This window comes from Struthio camelus, chromosome W (assembly GCF_040807025.1).
Source record: "Struthio camelus isolate bStrCam1 chromosome W, bStrCam1.hap1, whole genome shotgun sequence".
NCBI lineage: Eukaryota > Metazoa > Chordata > Aves > Struthioniformes > Struthionidae > Struthio > Struthio camelus.
In genome coordinates, this window is record NC_090981.1 from 13,943,757 (window position 1) to 13,965,750 (window position 21,994).

At 36.4% G+C, this 21,994-nt stretch overlaps 1 protein-coding gene across 9 annotated transcripts in view; it reads right to left on the minus strand.

The window, feature by feature from the left end:
• The window catches only part of LOC104142460 (death-associated protein kinase 1), a 72,914-nt gene that overhangs the window by 18,650 nt on the left and 32,270 nt on the right, over positions 1–21,994 (minus strand). For 7 of the 9 annotated variants that reach the window (XM_068925096.1, XM_068925095.1, XM_068925099.1 and 4 more), the window contains 15 exons: positions 20,093–20,231; positions 19,239–19,368; positions 18,923–18,971; positions 18,783–18,809; positions 18,188–18,340; positions 17,978–18,023; positions 15,928–16,017; positions 14,447–14,539; positions 12,931–13,050; positions 11,648–11,746; positions 10,662–10,760; positions 9,364–9,462; positions 7,602–7,799; positions 6,326–6,523; positions 3,343–3,441 (listed from right to left, as the gene is read on the minus strand). In XM_068925096.1, the coding sequence (XP_068781197.1) occupies positions 3,343–3,441; positions 6,326–6,523; positions 7,602–7,799; positions 9,364–9,462; positions 10,662–10,760; positions 11,648–11,746; positions 12,931–13,050; positions 14,447–14,539; positions 15,928–16,017; positions 17,978–18,023; positions 18,188–18,340; positions 18,783–18,809; positions 18,923–18,971; positions 19,239–19,368; positions 20,093–20,231 (1,639 nt within the window). The remainder of the gene's footprint in view (positions 1–3,342; positions 3,442–6,325; positions 6,524–7,601; positions 7,800–9,363; positions 9,463–10,661; positions 10,761–11,647; positions 11,747–12,930; positions 13,051–14,446; positions 14,540–15,927; positions 16,018–17,977; positions 18,024–18,187; positions 18,341–18,782; positions 18,810–18,922; positions 18,972–19,238; positions 19,369–20,092; positions 20,232–21,994) is intronic. The other 2 variants (XM_068925100.1, XM_068925102.1) reach the window with 1 other exon arrangement.

Consider the following 21,994-nt stretch of genomic DNA (forward strand, 5'->3'; position numbering starts at 1 on the left):
CTCAAACCTGCCTCATCACTATGGACTTGTCTGGTGGTCACTAGACCCTTGACTGAACACGTTACTCTCACCTGACCCAATCCTGATCTGACTTGCTGACTTGGGCTTGGACCTGCCTCATTGCTATGGACTCTTGACTGAAGCTGGTTACTGTCATCAGACATGCTCTGCTTGCCTCACTTGGATGCTGTGGGACTGAGCCCTTGCTGGTGAAGTCACAGTCCTTGCTTGCCTTGTGGTTACTCTTGGCACCCCAACTCAACTTCCCTTACAGAGTAGCCTGCCCTTGCTAAGGCATTGTTCCTTGACAGACATTATTTTTGAAATCCATGATTGCTAGAGCACAAAGGAAAAAAGACAAGCAAAAAGACCAGTGGATTATAGCTGAAGAATACTCCAGAGCTACCAATACAGCAGCATGGACAGAAAGCACCAAATCCAGCAGACAGAATTGTAGGTCAAATTTACCCAAACAAAAGCATTTTGAAATGTTTAACTTGACAGATGCCAGCAATTTTTTTCATGTTTCCGTGAGTATTTTGACTCAGATCTGGAGGCCCAATTTATTGATTGGGGTAACAGGCAAAGAAAGCACCTTCCATGAAAAAAAAACTAATAGAACAAGGTTTTCCTTTTTGTCCAGCTCTGTGAACAAGATGAGGCTGTTTAATTTTCTGGATGTCAATTGCAGGATGAACTGCATAAAAATTAGAAAATACATACTCGAGCAAAACAGAAGATGGGTTTCAGTAAGTTATTTTCCTACTCAGGCTTTCTTGAGAAGTACAGAGCAAGGATCTAGACACTGGAATAGCAATGGCTAAGCAAAGCTGGCATCTGAGTTATAGAACTATATACACACACACACATACACACACCCTCCCTCCCCCCCAGTTATAGGGCCCATGAAAACATTTATCATCTGGTGATACATTTCATCTCAATCACTGACTGGCTCCTTTTTTGTACATCAGACAGTCATGCACGCAAGAGCTGGGTCCTGAATTTAACTGGCCATTTGCAAGCATCATTATTCAAAGGTTCTGAGCAATTTGACAATTTTAAGCTCGGTAAAATGTTAGAAACTTCCATGATGAGGTGGCAACATGGTGCCAACTAGCATATGAGCACACAGGACATTTTGAAGGATATTTAAACACTGAAAATTAATACACTTCAGGAGCAGGATGTTTTCTAAAGTCACTTAAGAATATGCGTGCAATCAAATTCAAATTTAAACTAGTTCTAAAATGAGCTCTAACCTGGGGAGGGGGCAGAGAAATTACACTCCAGTCCAAAGTTATTTAACAATGCTGAAAAAAGTTAACTCCTGAGAAATGGTATTCTGAGAGAAGAAAGAGGCAATTAATTCTACTGCAGTAGCTCAGAAAGAGCTGCTAATAAGACTTTTCAAAACAGTTTAACATTCACCTAGCAAACTAATGAAAAACTGAAGTGTCATTAAAATCACCCAGTACGCTCGCTCGCTCACTCCTCTCCTCCTCTTTCCTTCTTTCTACTACAACACTGCTGCAATAATAGATACTAACGTATAACCTGTCTGTTTCTCCTGCCAGATTTAATATCACCATAATTTACTTTGTCATCTCCTTCTAACTGACATAAACCAAAGAGAAAAAGTGCTTTTATCTTGGAAGGAGAGGGTCTACACAAGCAATTATATCAATATAGCCATCATGACATAAATAAACTGACACAGGTCTGCTTGTGAATTCCCCCACAACCCTTTTGTCACATCATATCTGTACAGTATTTAATAGTGAAAATACAAATACAGAATGGGACATATCAGAAAAAACAGGTGAAGAAGGAAAAGCTATAAAACACCCCAGTAAGTCTGGTTTACGGACATTTCATTACTTACTAATAGGGGATAGGGCAATCTACAATCTAGTAGTTTTCAGAATGTCATTTGTAGATGCTAAACTTGTTCAAGCTACAATTCCAAGTTCAGTGGTTTTAATGACTGCTTTTTAAAGGCTTTCCTCGCCATGAGATACACGTTAAGAAGATAAAACAGTACATGTGATAGGCGCCAACTGCCAGAGAGAACCTGAATCCTCTTGGCGCAGCTCGAGCGTGGTGAGAACAATCCGGGGAAAACTATACCGGAGGGGTGGCCCATAAGGACAAGGAAAGGGCGAGAGCGGTCATTATACCGTGCATCCGAGAGCAGTCATTGTACTGTGCTTCCGTGGCTTAACCATAGAGCTCTGATATGTGTGTGTTTTTAATTCTTTACTATGCTTCTTAGCTTTGTTATACTTATAGATTGTCTGCTGTTAATGGTTTAGTGTTGTCCAGTGTCCGTCATATGTGTAGAACCGCTTAGATCTAATAAATTCTTACATCTGACAAAGAATGATCTCTCGAGTTCAGTGCAACTAATCCCAGAATACGAAAGAATCCCGAACACCCCTCTAGTGGCGCGTCACAACATGCTAAGAGGATAAAACAGAAGACAATAAAATTGGTTTATCAAATGCATAAAACAAATGAGATACAGCACTTTCTTCTTTTTCTCTCCATTTCAGCAGTCTCAGCGATACTTTGTATGGAGAATAACTTTGGAAAACATGAACTCAGCTAAAACTAAATCACAACATTATTTCAATATAGAGAGCAATAGTTATTTCCGAGTAGGATGTATTGGTTAGGGCAAGTAGCAACGTGAACTGATCCAATTCTTCTGCAAATAAAAGGCAGTTAGTTTGCTTAGAAGACAGCTAATGGCGTGTATGATGCCTAGTTGTCCTTCACCCTCCTGTGGATATGCCAGTTGGGGGGGATGTTTCTCTCTCTTCTGAGAATGAAAAATACCTTGAGTGGTGCTGATCAGAAGCAGTGGTGCTGACTAATCTGACATGAACAATTTGTTTTATAAGGACACTTGCATGCTAGTTCACTCATTCACACCTCTCCACCATGAAAACACATCTTTTTAACCATCTTAAAAGCAAAAAAATATGTTTAAAACATATACAAATGGTACATGATATATTAAGACAGTGGCCTACTGGGCATACAGAAAACAATGCTACAAGTAATTCATAGCTGAAGGCATTCTGTAGATGAAGTGGTAGCTGCGCTCTACCTTAATTAGTTTCAAATTTAGTTTTAAGAAGGAAACAGGTGGGCAACTGAGAATGCTTTTCAAGCCAGGGATGTACTACAGCCTAACTTTTTTTTTTTTTTTAATTTCAAAATGTAATTATATTAGACCATTGTCCTTTTTTCTTTCTCTAAGGGAAGAATTTTAAATTGTTTCCTATTGTCATACATAAAACAAGGAAGCAGCATAACAGTATCTGTCATACTTACAGAGGTTAAAGCTTCTACATTGGCGCCAGTGAGACACAGGAACTGGACAACACCGAGAATGCCATTATTTGCTGCCAGATGTAGAGGTGTTCTTCCATACTAAGGTAGGAAAAAAAAAAAAAGTGTTATTATGGTAGTCAGAGAACCTAATTTTTTTTCATTCTAATTTTTATGAATAATAATGAAACATACTATATAATTATACACACTGATACACAGTGAAGGTCTTGCAAAAACTATGTATTTTGATTACAGCTTGAGCACAATGCCTTAAAGCTCAATTAAAAATGAAGGCTAGCTTGACTACTTAAAATGGCTGTCCCCCACAACTGTGGGGGAATCCTTATGGTATGTGACTGTATGTGAGAGTGTCTTCCTAATTCCCAGTAAATTGAATTGTATTTTGCTTAATTAAACATGAACTAGTTCAGCAACACTAAATCCTTAACCTTTAAAGCCCTGGATTCTATTTAAGCCAAGTATTACCTAAAATTAAGTATCTGCACTCTCCCCTTCCCCACCAAAAAAGGAATAGAAGAAAGAGAAATATTAAGGAGAACTTGCTTTGTCAACCTGAAGGAATTTGTTCTTTCAGTGACAAAGAAATGCGTGGGGGCAATAACATCAAAAGGGGAAGTTGCTGGAAGTATTCCTTTGCCAAGTCTCACTTTTTCCCTGAGTCTCTCCACTGACAGCAAGTCCTCATGATGTCCACTTCTGGTCTTTCACGTTCTCATCTATCGTTATAAATACCACTACCATATATTCTCTGCTTGTAACTCCTCTTTCTACCTACTCACACTTTTTGCTGCTTTCAATACTCTTCCCCCTGTTCTAACCCTACATTCAGAAGTAAACTCACATGCTTACTTCACAAAAAAGTATTTGAAAGGAAAGCTAACTTTCTGTCAACTGGAAAACTTGAATTGAAAATATGTTTGCTCCTCAAAAGCCTACACCTCAACTCAAATAAATGCATATGATGTTCTACTGCACACAGTCTGTGGAAGAAACAAACAGTACCTTCAACTAGTATTACATTTATGCTGGGCAACGTCAGATTTGAGAAGCAATATAGAGTCATTATGTTAATTCACTCACATTTCAGGTCTCACTGTTGAAGATGACAAGTAGAAATAAAGATCCTCTATTTCTCTAAGACCCAGGGTCGCTCTTTCAAATAAAGCATGCTCTAAAGCGCCTTCTAGTATACTAGATGCTTAAAGGAATAACAGGACACAAACTGTAACCACAACTTCTATAGCCATGGTACCATATCCACTGAACACTTGAAGACTGATTATTTTTTCCACAGTATATTTGAGGCCAGACCACTGATCCCAGCTCAGCATTCTCAATTATGAAAAGAGGTGCTAATCCAGTCTTTGGCTGCATTAACTCACCTTCCCCAAAATGTGTTCTCAACTGTGATTCTGGATTTAATTGCCCAACCAATCAAGTTTAAGCTCAGCGGCCGGACTGGGGAGCTCATCATAAGATTTTTCAGTTGGCAGTTGATGATCTTAATTATTAAAAACAAAATTGATTGTACTGGACAACCTTTAAGCCAAAAGCTCCATAACCTTCTTTAGCTGGCTGATATGAAGAAGGTTAGAGTTTTTGTAATAAATGGAAATGTTAATCAGTAATATGTTATTGCCAGAATATGTATGTTTTCAGAAAAACAAAGAAGTTGCAACACTTGAAACAAACAAATCACAGATAGCAACATAACAACTCCTACAAATAACTCTTAAACTTTGTGGCATATAAAATTAACATTACAACATCTTTCTAGAGCAGAAAAAAACATTCAGAGATAAACATCAAGCCCTAACCTCACACAGCAAATCAGCAGTTTAATAGCTGACATTAAAGCTATTCAAATCAGCGACAGGAAAGTTTCCCAAAGCAGCTTATTATTCATTTAAAGATCCCTAGAAGGAAATTTAGAATGTTAAACCTGCAAAATATTACATTTAGTTTTCACATACCCTACAGCACTAGCACAACAAGGAGGCCAACAAAGCATTTGTTTTAGGAACAGGCTATTAAATGTTCTCTTTGGAAAGCAATTACTACAATTATGGACATTTTACACTTTTAGCTGGCAGTAATCTAGTACTGGAATAAAAATTTTTAGAGGTACATAATTTGACAAGTGTTTCTGTGATCATCATACCTATGTGAAACAGAGCAACAAGAAGGTTCCCCAAAAGCATCTCATTCAGTCTAGTGTCTTCAACTTTTGCAAACACTTTTACACTTAACATTTAAATTCTGAGTTTTAATGTACCCTGCTGGCAACAACTGGTTTTATAAGTAAATTCAAGCTATTTTTTTTAAGATAAATGTTTGATTATAATTTTTTTTAATAAACCAACTCAAGGCATGAAAACATAAACCAGCCAATATGACATGTATTTTTGTAACTGGGAATAGAATCTACAGTTGATTTAAATCACTTGTTAGATGAAAGTGCAGATCTTTTCACATCATTTGGAAGAATTCAAAGGGTGTTTATTTTTTTTTTTTTTAATATAAAAAGGTACCAATCTTCAACTCTAAGCAAATTACTATTATTAAATCACTTCAAGTCAATGCTCATTTAGGCCAGAAGAAATGCATTTCATCTGTTCTCCACTGCCTAGCTGTAATCTGCATAAAGCAAAGCCACACAACTAGGGAAGCAGGCTGGCATATATTTCAACATTAGAGTTGAATAGCAAAGTACACTGTGATAATTAATTCAGTTAGGCTCTTTCTTCACAGATCTTTAATCATTTACTCAACTGAAACAAACTTATGTAAATTTACAAGGTGAGGTATTTAATGCTCTGCATTTGGCCACTTTAAGAGACAAAAAATAAAAGAAAGGAAAAGGGGGAAAAAAAACACTTTTCATGTCAGAGAATTGGAAAAGGTCATCTATGCAATAGGTGAGCTATTAAACAAAGTAGTGCAGTACCCATATTCCATTTACCTTATTAGTGACATCCAAATTACAACTTGCTTCACAGAGTGCCATCACAATAGGAACATTCCCATCTTTGCAGGCCACATGCAGAGGAGTGTTGCCATGTCTGTCTTGGAAATCTACAAAACATCCTTGACTGATAAGAGTTTTAACCACTTCCATTTGACATCTTCTTACAGCAAGGTGTAGGGCTATGTGCCCGTCCTGAAATCACAAGACAACTTGTGAGCAAGATTTTAATAATGCAAAAAACCAAAGTATCTTTTCAGAGTCATGATCATTTCATGGCAATTGTGTGTATCTCCCTGCCTCAAGAATCACATTTTTTTTTCCTTTGAGGGTGGAGGCAGGGAGATGCACAATATCTGCCAGAACAAATCAACTATGGGATGAAAGCAGATTGATATTAAGCTACTAGGCTTTGCACTGGAACGAATGAAGTGCAAATAAACATTCTATGCTGTTGACTTCCCTAGGGAGTGGGAGAGTGACCAACAGTAACAACCAGTTGAGTATCTGAAATCACTATAGTGTTTACTGACGGAAGTTAGTGATGTAAAAGTCATACGATCTCCTCAGAGACCAGTAGTTTTAGATGCAGAGTTTTCTCCCTCTGTGGAACTTAAAGTGACAGTGACTGGAAAAATAAGTTTAATTTTTTAGAAGCAAAAGCACTTTTCTGAACTTGCTTTAGCAACTATTTAGATGTAATGGCAATTCCATCAGGAATAATGCTAGCTATAAGGACAAGCATAGCATAAGTATAAGCAATAAAATGCAAAAGTTACTCCTTAGGACCATATTCAGAATGACAAAAAATGGTTCTGAATCAACTGGAGTTATTTTTAAATAGTTGGAATGTAGATTACTGGCATTAGGTGTGATTTATCTGTCACACAGGTATCAAACCTATAAATTCATATACAATGCAAACAATAAATTCATTTTTTCCCTCTTAAGTTAATAGCTTGTTGCCAATTACAGAACCCAGCATTCCTGCTATTCTCTACAGAGAGCGCGTTGCTCATAAAGTGTTGTTAATCAATAAGGTAATAACGCACCAGCAAAAACCCAGTCATAGAAAAAAAAAAAATCAGTCGGCAACTTTAAAGACTACTGGAGTCATCAACATCCTCTTTAGAACCACTCAGAAAACCCATGTCATAAAAATAAAGATGACTTGCAGCACTCAAATGAAGCAACTCAGAGGCACAGCTCTGTGACACCTGCGATCTCTGGACATAATTCCTGACTAAAAGCAACTCATTCACCCATTACTAACCTTGTCGGTTGCATCAAGGTCAGCTCCATGCTCCACCAAGCATTCCACAATATCATGGTAACCCCTAGCAGATGCTGTTAGGAGAGGAGTCTCTCCTTCTTTGTTTTTAATGTTCACGTTACAATCTGCTTCACAAAGTGCTTTGGCAACAGAGTAGTAGCCATGCCAAGCAGCACAATGCAATGGTGTTTCTTCTTCCTATCAACACAGATTAGGAAAATAAAAAACAGCTGAAGCCAAATGCCAGAAAAAACTATTCCCCAGCTTAACTTAGAAATATAGGAAGATGACAGGAAAGAAAAAAGACAGTCTATTAAAGTAAGCCCTATAAAAAGATGTGTCAATTTCTAATGCTGACATTCTCAAACTGAGAATAATTCCTGCTGACGTACTCAGTGACTGTGATAACTAACTAGATTTTCATCGCTATCTTGATTCTGGGAGTCCATATTTCTAACCATAAAGCTATCTACAGACAACACCTGGCATGTAAGCAATACTAGTTTTAATGTTTCCATGCTGCTAAAGCTAACTATTTATCTTGGTTCTCTTACTTAAAAATGCATCCTCCTTCATAAGCAACTTCTACATCCTGTGCGCTGAGAGACTAATGCAGTGTTTAAAACAGATCACTCACCAAGAGGATCCAAATCCCACTAGACTTGCAGATTGAGACAGATCACACTGTTTACAATGTTCAAAGCACACCTAAATGATTTTTGAGTGTAGACAGTGACTTAGGTACTTAGGAAACTGAGTCATCTAAAGGCACATTAAGACAAGGCTTTGAAGCTGTGAGCATTTTGAATTAGTTCAAGTTCAGTTGTGACTGAAGTTCTTATTTGGTCTTTGTTTGAACCAAGAAGCTTCAAAACATTCACCTTCAATCTCCCTGTGCTTCATAACAATTCTGCAAAACATCATTTAGGCACTCAAACGTTTTATGAAAATATGCTATTGAAAGCATTGCTTCTGTAGCTCGATGCAAAGCAGGGAGGATTAAAAAACAGAAAGAGTCATTATGTTAGAATATTCTAAGCAATGGGATATCTTTCTGTACTTGGCAAATATCAATGCTGATACTATCAGTGCTGATGATATCAATGATTCAAGGTTTCTGCAAAAATCTGAGGAAAAAGTAATAGCCAAACAGCACTTTCTGGTGCCCTTTGACCTTCTGCTGCTTACGCAATATAAAGGTAGTTCTACAGCATATAGCGTTTTGAAAGGCTTGTGGAACTCAAATAGACTGTGGAATCTCAGTGAAATTTGGGTTGAATGATTTTTTTTAAGTTAATTCTCTTTCCTCCTGTTTTCCCATAAGAGTTTCCAGTTCAGAACTGACAGATAAAATTTTTTTTCTTCTCTATAGGAGCCCTCCTGAAGTTCATTTTTCAAATAAGAGCTTTACATTTAAGGAATCTCCCATGACTCAAAAAACAAGCTGAAGTCAAGGCAGTAACTAAGAAAAAGCATTAGCTGAATTCAGGGTACACCACCCATACCTTCATGATGCGCAGTTCTCTTCATTTTTAAGCTTTCATTTTCAAGAGAACCTGTGTTTTATGAGTACAGCTGTGACTGGCTCATGCACACTGTTTTTGAATAGTCTTCATCTATTAAAAGGTATAGAAGCCTCCATAATTCTATTATTTTTTTCAAATTCAAACATGTGTGAGGCAGCAAGGCAAGACTAGGAGTTTTGACCACTAACGGTAAAGCTGTATTTGTTTAAGAAAAAAACAAAGTGGCTACGACTCACCTTGTCTTGAAAGTTTGGATAGGATCCAATACTACAGAGAAACTGAACCACATCCACATGCCCATACCGAGCTGCGACATGGAGAGCTGTCTCCCCAGACTGCAATTATAGAAGAACATTCCAGTGTAATTTCATACATCACCCATAGATATATACCACCATGTACAGTTTCAATGCCTGTATGTGGCATGGGGGTCCAAGTACCCCTCCTCTGTACCTGTATCCTAGTGCCCCAGCTGTGGTCAGCAGACATCTCCAGCTAGCGCATTGTTGTTGTATGTGACAGGTATAACACCAGCTGACAGGATGTTTCTTCAAAGGCTTTCCTTTTTCAGAACTTATTTGTTCTGAACCTACTTTATTTGTTCAAGATCACAGCCACAATGCAATCTCTCAGCAATATGAGGTGGCAGCTGGCTGAGGGAGCACACAGCGCATGCAACGAGGCATTGAAACAGAAGTCCTATTTCTATTCATACTGTTTTCCCTCTCTCCATACATACACATGTAAGGACTTGGTCCAAGACTTTGGTATATCCTGGCATATTTTGGTCACTACATGTAATTATTTACAACCTGATTAATGATTTTGTTGCAGTGATATGAAAAAGAAATGGTATTTTTATTAAAAGAGTAGCCTCTTTTCTAATAGCCCAATCAGGATAAATTGACCAATAATTTTGCTAATATGCCTTGCACTGGTTCCCTGAACGATGTAAGCCAGCTACATTTCACAAATATAATTGCCTCTACGTTGGAGCTTTGGCCAATATAAAAATACCGCTAAGGTATAAGTTTTTTTAACAGCAACCAGTTTCTAGTGCCAACATTGCTCAAGTAACACTGCTGGAGACAAGGTAAATGCTCATCAGCTATAAAGTGTTAGGCTTCATTTATAGTCAACTTAATAACAGTCAAATTTACTTGTCATACAAAAGCGATTTTCAATCAAGAGAAATGAAAAACATAATCACAATTTTACCCTGTGTTCCAATGTGAAACCAGTCTTCATGAGAAAATTAATTTAGGTTTGTACTTCCCCACCTAACCACCATGTACTTACCACACTTATATGCATGCTTGGTTGACATTTGTCAGAAAAATAATCAGTACATGCAGCTACTTAAAAGCTGTGTTATCAGAGCCCTATATGTCAGCTTATAAAATCACACTAAAAAAGCCAGTCACGTTCTTGGGATTATGGCATAGCTGAAAATCATTCCAGCGGCAAGACCCCTCTCTTTGCTAAGATGGAGCTATATAAATATATAAAATAAAATGGAAAGTTTTGTTCTTACCTTATCCTTAACATCCAAAGGACATTTATTCTCATTGAGAAATTTCAGTGTTTCTACATGACCATGTCGAGAAGCCCAGTAGATTGCATTAGACCCAGCCTGTCCAAAATGTTTGTTTACATATGTCAAACAATTTAGAATCCTAATTTTAGGTTTTCACTGAGATATACATGCACATACATGTACACAGGTACATTGAACAGCTCGGATTCATCACAGTAAGTTTGAGCTAGTCAAGCTATGGCTTATATCAGAACCTTGTTTTTTGGGGTTTTTTTGTGGTTGTTTTTTTTCGTGGTTGTTTTTTTTCCTCCCTCCCTTCATCTTGGTTCAACAACCCTACACATCAACCAAAACAAACCAACCAACCAACCCTTTGTGCAAGAATAATTAACAGATCTTTACATCTTCTTCCTCCTTGCAAGGGTGTTTTTGAGGAAAAAACAGTCACAGGATAAAAACATTTATGCTACATATTTTACCATCTATTAACTAGAGATGCAGACAGTGGTTCAAGTGATTTGCTTTAAATGAGCTCCAGATGATTACAACACTTTTTCAAAAAAATGCTTTTTGCAAAGCATACCCCCTTGTCACATATGAGTTTTAGTAGCAATAGTCCATATGAATAAAATGTGCCTTTACCATCCCATATTAAATAAAGTTTACCAGTGTGTTTTAGGGCAATTATTAATTTAAAATAATCAAGACAATTTCATAAGCAAGAACCACATTTTAAGATCAGTATTGTTCAAATTCAGCTAATAAAGTGATCAAAATTGGAGGCTATGCAGTAGCAACAACTGAAATTATTAAAGATTTGCTTTCATCTTTTTGCTATGGAGGACACTGGATAACTTATGTAATAGGCTCTACAACTTGGATGATTTCATGTCTGGTACAACTTGGTCTGACCTGTTTGTTTTCTGCTAACTGTACTGAAACTCAAGAATGCTTATAGAATGGTGACAAAGTAGAACCCTGACCTTATCTTGAACATCAATACGGGATCCACGCTTTAAAAGCAACTGAAGCATCTCAATATTTCCACAGCCAGCAGCGATTAATAGAGGAGGTGTTCCATGCTAATAATGAAATATAAACAATATATTTAATTTTTGAGACATTAAGGAAGAGGGCATACCGTAGAGAAAAACATTTGTCCCTTGGAGCAAAGAACTTTATTGCATACCAATTTTCTATATTTCTGGGATGAGGTCACATTTACTAAACAATATGCTATATGTTAAAGCCAAGTTTTTCAAGACAAGAATACTAAACTCTCATTAGCCCACTTTGACAAGGATATTCCTCTCTGCAGTTCCTTTATATGTGCATTTTAAGGCAGAGTACCTAGAGAATTGGCCACAATACCTCACAGACGCAAGCCACCAGCAACCTACTAGAAAATTACATAGGATTGCAGCAGTAAAGCAAAAAATACACTGGTAACTTGAAAGGTTCAAGACTTCTTCACAGCAAAAGAATAAATGTTTTACTTTTATAGCACTCTTCATCAATATTTTTCAAAGTACTTTATAATGAAGATCAGTATCATTCTCTTTTTACAAGAAAGCGAAAAATGGAGCAGAGATGATATATCCAAGGTCAACCAGCAGAGTCAGCAACAGAACTTCAGTTTCCTGGTCTCAATTCTGATAATCCAATTTAGTACAGCAGCAGTAAACTGAAGTACTTTAGTAAATCATTCAATTTCTGAAACAGATGAACAGCACAATCTAACATAACAGTGAGATAACCAGTTTCTGCAGAACGGGACACTTGTTTTTGACAGTGCTTTACAAAGTCAATTTTGGCAGTATGATTATCCCTACACATTCAGTTTTAAAAGGCCTCTGAAAAAGAAGGAAGTAATACCAAAAAGATAGGAACATTCAGCCATCTTCATCTGCCCTAAGAAACAACAACTGGGGGGGGGGGGAGGAAAAAAAAAGAAAAGGCTGATACCTAATATAGTACAGCTATTGAAAATAGATTTGATTATTACTTTTCTTTTGGAATTGTATTTTTCCAAGGCCTAGGCAAGAAAATGTTTTGGGCTCCATTTTCAGGTAGTTTGAGAAGACTGAACACAGAACACTAGTAAGATTTCCCCTAAAGGAAGATAGAATTATTTCCCATCCACTTGATTTCCTCTCCCCCCTTCTTTTTTCTTCAAGTGTTACATTTCTACTTTACAATCCCATTGTTCTATTCAACAGGGTGAGAGCTAGTCCCCCACCCACCTCAGCACAGACCCATACTTTACCTTGTTGGGCTGATTGACATCGTAATTTGTCAGAGATCCCAGAAGGTGCTGTAATCCAGGAACATTGTCATCACTGATGGCATGAATAATAGCTTTCATCACAAATGAATCTTCCTCATCCTTGTAATTAAATGGTAAGAAGAAAAATTGTTAGCTTAAAGAAACAAATCTCTCTCTATCTCAACATCTGCCAAGACATGGAAAAATTTAAAAAGTAAAATTTTCAGAGTCTTGTAGAACCTTTCAGCTGCAAGGATGTAATCCTTCCTGAAGCATATGACTAAAATGTATATGTGCTATTTGAAAACCCAGCCTTTTTCTAGTACAATATGCTTCACTCTTCTATACATATGAACTGATCATTTATTGTGTGAGATTCCAGATAGGGTTTTCCTTTATTAGGCATACATTCTTCTTCCTCCTAGGACTTTCAACTACTTGCATAAAACAAGAATGACTATGTTTGTGTACGTGATAGGAACGTTAAAAAAAAGGTACACAAATATAAAATGCAAGATCAAATTTTGCATTATCCAGGGATATGCCACAGCAGAAGTACTTTGGACTTAACTGTCACCTATTCAAACGGAGCCGTTATGAATCTAGAACTTAAGTAATGAGCCTAAATACCTTTGCAGATATAACTATTTTTCTTCCATGTACTAAAATGTCAAAGAGCTGAAAGTCACAGAAGCCAATATTTGGATCACTTCTCTCCCCTCTCTGGAGGTTACTGATTTTTTTTAGAATACTACTAGCATTAGGCTACAATCCTTTCTGCTACAACACAGGTGTGAAATGCTGATTCAGTGTTAAAAGGCATTTTATATGTAAGAAATAGATTTTAAAACTAGAAGATCAGATTATGGATAGCAGGCTTTTCTGCATAAAACTGTTTGTAAAACAGTTTGTAAATGTACTGTTTGTAAATTACAGTTTGTAAATGCTTGTAAATCCAAAAGCATTCTTATAATTACAAAGCATACAACTATTGCCCCTGACTACTTAAATCTACTAGACAATATAACACCACAAACTGAGACTGGCCAACTCTCAAAATTTCCTCCTTTAATAACTTGCTTACTCTGATAATACTCTCCAACATTCTCTGTACCTAAGAGGGCGTCAAGTTCTCTGAATAATTTTCAATATTCTAAATAAATTAAAGAAAAAATGAAAATTATGTTATGCTACACAGTATCATGAAAAATTCAGTTTTAACTTTTTCACGTTATAATTACTACAGTACTAAAGCTCTGCATGAATCAAACTTCAAAACCAAGATAAATTAATTTCAGGTACTAGTTATCAGGCTCAATTCCAAGGTTTGTTTTATGCAGAAAAGTCTGCTATCCATAATCTGATCTTCTAGCTTTAAATTCTATTTCTTACATATAAAAATAATCAATTATACACATTTACAATAATCCAATATTTGGGTTATTTCAGAAGTTGTTAAGTTTCAGATGTATTAAAGCTCTCTAACCATACTCTAACTGTAGAAATATATACTTACCAGAATATTGTCGCTCCTAGAAACACTCATGTTACTTCTGGACAAGAAAGATCTTGATAATCTCTGGCACAAGGATATTAAGCGCACTGATTGCTTTTTAAAAATAAGAAGAGAAAAGCTATATGTAAAAAAAAAAAAATCAAAACAGAATACTTGTGATAGGATGCTATTGTAGAGATTTTAAAGGAATACTGTCATATTAGCAACACAAACAAACAGGAGTTTGATTTAAACCTCCTCCCGCCTCCCTTTTATATTGCATTTACACCTTCAATTTCATCTGGAAATTTTAATGCAAACAGGCTATTCGTATACACTAGCATGGATACATAATATTTTTTGGATCACTACTATTTCATAAAGATGTTCAAAGCAAAATAAATTTGCATTACATCCTCTTGTCCAAGTCTGAAATTTGTTAAAAATATTTAAAAGAATGAGATTTTAAAGTATGTGCACACAGAAAATCTAAACTGAACATAAATTTGCTGACAGCATTCCTTTAAGTGCCATATTACAACAACAGTTTAAAGATATTCCTAGCACTACCATCTTGTTTTAGGGCAGCAGATTAATTTTTAAATTTTATAAACATAGTTGATATTCACATAACACAAACATTAGATTTTGGGGCAAACGTACTGCTTAGCTGGATATTTTGCACTGTTGTTCCATGACTTAAAGAAACTCATCCTATTTCTTGGCCTTTGTGACAATGCGCTGAACTCCTTTTCTAATAATACAGTCCTCTGTTGGCTCATGTTTCACTCTCCTCATGATAAACAGATTTCTCATACAATAGTCCTGTCCTTGCTTAGTTTCAGCGTGAATTCCTCAGTGTGCACACTGAAGTAGTAGAGAGATCTGTCTTGATGAACAGCTCCTTGCCCAGACCCACGCTTTCAGCTAACGCCATGCCCCATTTCTGGAAAGATTAAATGATGCCTTCTTCTAAACAGGTTTGCAGTTTCAGATCAAAAATCCTTTGCAGAAGAGACTAATTTTCTTTCTTGTTCTATTGAATGGTTTACTGGAACAGTTAATTCTGTGAGGCCTGCTTAAGGGACGCTTGATTTACTCAGATCACTGTCACAAAAACACGTGCCTACATTTACAAATGCTTTTAGTCTGCAAACATTACCAAGACAGAGGATGACAGCATACAACTAGATGCATAAAACAAACAGTCCACTCACAAGCATTTGTATGCAGCTCAATGAAGAAGTTTTCTCCCTTATCACCATACTCAAGCACCTACTAATTTATTCCATATTAGCACAAGAATGGGTTCCTTCTTCCTTCTCCTTTACTCTGAAAGGCACTGATCAGTGCCAAAACGTTTCCTCCACTCAATAGTTTGAGGTTTTGTATTTCCTTTAAATAAAGGAAGAGCGATCAAAAACGTTTATGTTTCCCCAGAGCAAGTAGCGCTATTGTAACTGTACACCACCATCATTTTGAAGACTTATTGAATGACTTACTTTCCATTTTCGTCGTGCTGCAAACTTTTTGAATTTCTCCATATTCACTGCAGATGCTTTTCTACTAAGTGCTTGTTGGGTGTCTTTAGGCTATGGGCAAAAGTAAAATAAGGTCATCGTGAAATATCCCACAATTACAAACACAACTTTCATAAAGCATCCTCCTGTATCTAAGTCTTTCTGCCCTTCAGCGATGACTTCCACTTACACTAAGAGTTTTGTGGACTCCATTACTTCTATCAGAGTGATCTTGATGATGACAATTTTATTTTCAGGGTTCAGTGTTAATATTATGAATTATTTTCCTTGCTGTTTGCCTTAGCAAAATATGAAGCTAATGAAATGAGACAGTACTGTTGACTCATTTGTTTGAAAAGTCACTTTGAAATAAAAACATAAGAGCTTCAAAAGGAAATTTAAAACAACAAAAAACTCAACAGTCAATAGAGCATTCAGCTTTGTCCTTAACTTATCTCTCTGGCAGAGGTATTGGATATCATTTCCTAGATAAATTTCATCTTCTAGGAAGATTTCCTGTCTGATTTTAGATGCCATCCAAGTTATTACTAGTCTCAGTGTAATCAGTTGAACAGGTTGGTAATTTCTCTCTGCTGGGTCCAACCCCCCCAAATCCCACCTACTTTTGCAGGAAGCTCTAAGGCTGTACCCTTTAATCTTTCTCAGGCTAGTACCAAGTACCAGTTACCAGTAGAGTATACCAAATTTTGCATTACGTGATCTGGGACTTGGAGTTTGGATGGCCCTACAAACTCAGTTTGATAGAGATATTCAGGTGAAGGCAGTGATGAGAAGAAGGGAAGGAGGATATGAGGAGTGGTACGAGGGAAGGATGTCTGGAAAGTTAAGATATAAAGGAACGCGACAGGGTACAAATCAACATCTCTTGTTCCAGGAGTGGAAGCCCTGGGCTCTGAGAGACAAACTTAGACAATGCTTGCTCCAGTGGTTTAAAACATCACTACCCCAACTGCCTGTTTCACAACCCTGCTGTTCAAGATTGCGCCATGGAAAAAGTCATCAAAACACAATGGGTACCAATACTTCTTTCAGTCAAATCTGTAGTTTGGTGTATTGGTGTTTAAGTGTTTGCCCCAAGATGTTGGACTGTGAACAGGAACAGCTGTGACATGGACACATATTCTGCTTACTAGTTCTCTGAAAAGTGGAGGGGTTTCAAACACTCACAGCTGTTCTTTTAGTGAGTAAGAGTCAACATCCCTAAGGCTTAATTTCTAAGAAAAGATGAACTACTAGAATGAAATTGATTTATAATAGATATGGATACATAGGACAGAAGTAATCAAGATACCTGAGCTTAACAAGTCACTACTTATCAGTTCTGTAGTGGTAACTTAAATCAAACTTCCAAGAGAAAGCGCATTCCCAAGACTGGGGAAATTATTGGCATTGAAAAGATTTACACACAACCAGAATGTGATATGCAATTGATTACATTAAGTGATAGGTATTACTATACACGTATTAGAAAGAGTGGCCTTTTTCCCCTTTCTCTCCTGCTCAACCTAGCTGCACCACAACAGTTTGATCCACATCAACCACTGTGGAATCCTAAAAAGAAGTGGTGGATCACTGCCCTGCATCAACTGCTTTCTTTAGTCTAAAGAGGAAGGAAGGAAAGAATAAAGATGACCTTTTTGTCCAATCTAAATATGGAGATTAGAAGATGACAAATGTAAGTGAGCAGAGAGGAAATTGGACTGGATTCAGAGAATGTGTCTTTGTCAGTACAATGCTTTCTGAACATTAACTTCTCTGACTGAGCATGATTTTAATCTTAATAATGGACTGCAGTACTTGCCTACCACTAACCTACACGGAGGATACCTTAATGAAGTCCACGCTCTGCACTTTGGAGTTTACATACAGACAGCTCTCCAAAAGAGTAAGATCTATTGAACAGATATGTCAATTTTTCTTTTGAAAGTTTTGTTAAATAACTGAAAAAGTATAATATGAAATAAAGACTGATAAAAAAAACAGGACAACAAAGAACGTATTACATACTAACCTTGATCCAGGGATGCAGCAAACTATCTTGAATAGTCATTCTCTTCCTTTAATGGGAGAAAAGATACAACTTTTTCATGTAATTAAAAAATACATAAAATACATAACACTATATATTTAATAAACTAACATTGCAAAATATCATGTAATTTGAAACAGTACAGATAATTCAGGGTACAACAGTACATATACAAAAAGAGAAATAACTCACTTTGGATCCTTGACTAGAAGTCTTCGTATAAAATCTTTAGCTAGGGCACTGGTATTACTGAAGAATTCTTCCTCAAACTCATAGTTCACAGCAGACACATTTGCTAATGTTTCCTGTTTGGTTTCTCCAAGAAATGGTGATGCACCACTTAGACTGCAGAGAGACAGAACATTTCTCTCATTACATGTTGTAATACTGCCATTTCAACCCTCCCCTCTATGATCAAATATAGGCAGAAGGTGAACGTATTTTTTTCCTGCTTTAGGACTGAAAACATTTTGAGGAAGATTTGATCTAATAGGACAAAAAGCTTCACTGTAATTTCAGAGGATGATGATTAAAATAAAGCCTCTAAGGAATATTGCCTAAAGATCTGAAGCCACCTTCCCATGCCATCTCAATGCTGACTAATGGCTGTTCTTTCAGTAATTATACTATTGCTTTTATGATCACTCAACTTGAATTATCATGTGCAATTGTTTGATTTGCACAGAATTTTTATGTGAATTTTTGACGAAAATAAAACCATACAACTGAAAACCCAGAATTAAAAATTAGTATTTCCAAAGAATCATCTGTAGATTTTGGTACTTACAGAATGTAAGTTATTACACCAATGCTCCTGGAATGAAAAAGAAAAAAAAGGGGGGGAGACAGAGGGAGAGAGAGGAAAAAAAGGTTAGAATTTCAGAATAATTATGAGAGATTTATCTCAAAAAAGATCCAATAACTTACCACATATCTGCTTCAAGACCAAGAGGTTCATAATTTACTATTTCAGGAGCTGAAGGAGAAAAGAAGAAAATCACTACATAATCAAAGAAGAGATCTATGTCACTCTGACATAACTGGCCAAGATGCTGGTAGATAAAAATAACTTTAATATATGTCTAAGCTATTAACAACCACTATAAATTGTTCTATTAAATTTCAAAATGTCACAAATTGCACACAAATTACGTAAACAGTAACTCAGCCAAATCAAGCTAAGCCACACATACCATTTCATAGACTGAAAAAGAGTAGTTTGAAGAATGAACAGTGCTCTTACCAACAAACTCTGGTGTTCCAAAGATATTTTTGAATTTATTTCCAAAGTCAATTTTATGTGCTAAACCAAAGTCAATAATCTTGATTCGAGGCTTTGGTACATTCCTGTCCAGCAACATTATATTTTCAGGCTTTGAGATGAAGGAAGGGGAAGAAGAAGAGTGAAGAGATTATACGTAGGTACAAAATGTCTGATACATACAAGTACCCTTAAGCACTGAGCCCTCGCTTCTACTTCAGTCTCTTGACCTGTGTCTTCAGCAAAAAAATCCTGTCTTTTGCTATTATGATCTAACATGCTAGTACAATAAATCAGGATTTCACATTGATGACAGACTCCTGTGATTTCCCCGGGGCTGAAATTTTACCCCTTGTAAATATAACTGTTGCAGTTTTCATGTGGACTAAGTGAGCTGAAACACATCCCATCACATCCATAAGCTGGCATGCCCTGAAGAGATCTTAGAGCTACAGATGTCCTGCTCACACTGCTAAAGAGGACTTCCAGAGCCACTAAGAACTTAAATATCACCATTCTTTTACTTCTCTTTACCTCAAACATAGTGGTTGATGTGTAGGTAAAAGGCAAAAGTAATTTTCTTCCTACCCTCCCTACATTTCTATTGCATACTTTTATCATTTTGTTCAAAGTTGCCATTTTCCATGTGGAAACAGATGGGAACTATTCATGGTTCAATAATCTCTTTTCAATGGCTGAATTTTCCCCTGTCTACATAAGCTAGGGAAACAAAACTACAGCTAAGATCTGCATGATGGCAGATTTCTGGCTGGTGTCATAAGCACTTAAAGGTATGTTGCTTGCAGTTGTCTATGTTTTTAATCTGCTCAACATACCTTAAGATCAAAGTGGGCAATTTGCAGAGAATGGAGATACTGAACACCATTAAGTATTTGTTGGATAAATTCTGTGGCTTCCTCTTCTGTGAGAGATTCTTTTTCAGCTAAAAAGTCAAAGAGCTCTCCACCTGCAACACTTGGAAAACAGAAGCAGAGTTACTGACAAGCTTGCTTTAACCTACTGGCTCTTTTTAGCATAACTATTCTCAGAGCAACCTTGAAAAGGATCCAGATGCTTTTAACACCATCAATATTAAATCAGAAGATGAAAATCACATAATTCAATACCTGAAATAGTCAGTAACTCTACCCCTCTTTCTCCGGAGAGGGGAAAGATTACAATATAGAAATCTTATTTTCAAACAAAAAACCTTAAAAAATATGTAAATTTAAATGAAAAAATTCAATAACATCTCTCTGTATGCACATTTAAAAGAATAATATTAAATGCGAAGTAAGTATACTGAAAAACATAGTAATGTAGCTGAACATCTAGAAAAAAAAACATGAATTGGCCCATACTACCAGTAAAACATGAAATACATTTTTTTATGCATTGTGAAACATAAAAGTTAAAGCTTACTTTGAAATAATAGTTACCAGTAGCTGTCCTACTATGCATTTTCTAAACTCCTCAAAGCATTCAACTCTTTGAAAATATACTGTAATCTTTAAAATAGTGTTACATTCATCATGTATATCACATTTGGACCTAAAATTATCATACCTTTCCTACAGTGAAAAGCAACTACTGCCTTTAAGACCACTTACAGCAAGCCTTTTAGCTGCATAGACAGAAATAGGGAGTGTAAGAACTGAGGAGGGTGCATAAGCATTACCCAGATTTTGAGGAAGCCTGCATTTGGGGAAGAGGAATAAATTGAAGATGACCCTTTTTTCAGCTCAGTCAGTCATCTGGCAGGAGTGATAATTATTGTCAACGGGGCCAAGATGCATAGAATTTTAGTAAATAGGAAACATGATTCCTAACTTTTATTAAAAAACACCCCAAAACCTCATGCAATCTTCCCTCAATTTAAAGACATATGTTGAGATTGCTGGCCGGTCTGGCAACCTGTTTTTCCTGTTTTCATAAACAGCATTATTTCCTAGAGACGTGTTGGAGACTGCAAAGATATTATTATCATTTTATCATTATCATATTATTCCCCACCTCTTGCACTGTATTGATATTTTAAAAATTCAGAAAGTACACCCTAACATACGTTGACTTTCTGTAGGAAAAGAAGAATCTGTTCATGATTTAAAGTTCTGATTATGAAAAATAACGTGATTAACATATAACAATAGCTAAACAGTCTGGGCAAGTTTCTGGAAATACATTTGACTTGCTTTATCATGTCTACTGTTCAAAAGACTTAACCTGCATTTCTGTAATGCAAATCACATGCAAAGAGCATTTTAATGAGTTCTTGGAGCTTTCATTCAGCTGCCTAGAAGATAAAACTAAAAACAATACCCTTATTATTTGGGTCAGTGTAATATTTTCTTCATGAAAGCAATTATTGAAACAAAGTGTCATTAAATACAAGAATTACAGGCTGGAAGGGAGAAAGGTCATTTTAATCATGTTTAATGATTACATTAAACTTTTTGTTTTAGAAACATTAAAATGGAATTCCTACAGATTAAATACAGTTCATTATTTTACCACAGATGCTGGTCAGTATGATCTTACAAATGGATGCACATGTGTATTATCTCCTGCTTTACTTCTCACTGAAAAGAGCAAAAGGTTTTCAGGCTAAGGTCTGCACCTCTGTAGCACTTCCTGATGACAAATGGAAAACTGCACAGTGACACAGTGCTGGCATTTCTCCTCATTTCCAATTCCTGGGCTAAGGGACTTCTAAATTATATAGAACTTGTTTCCAAATG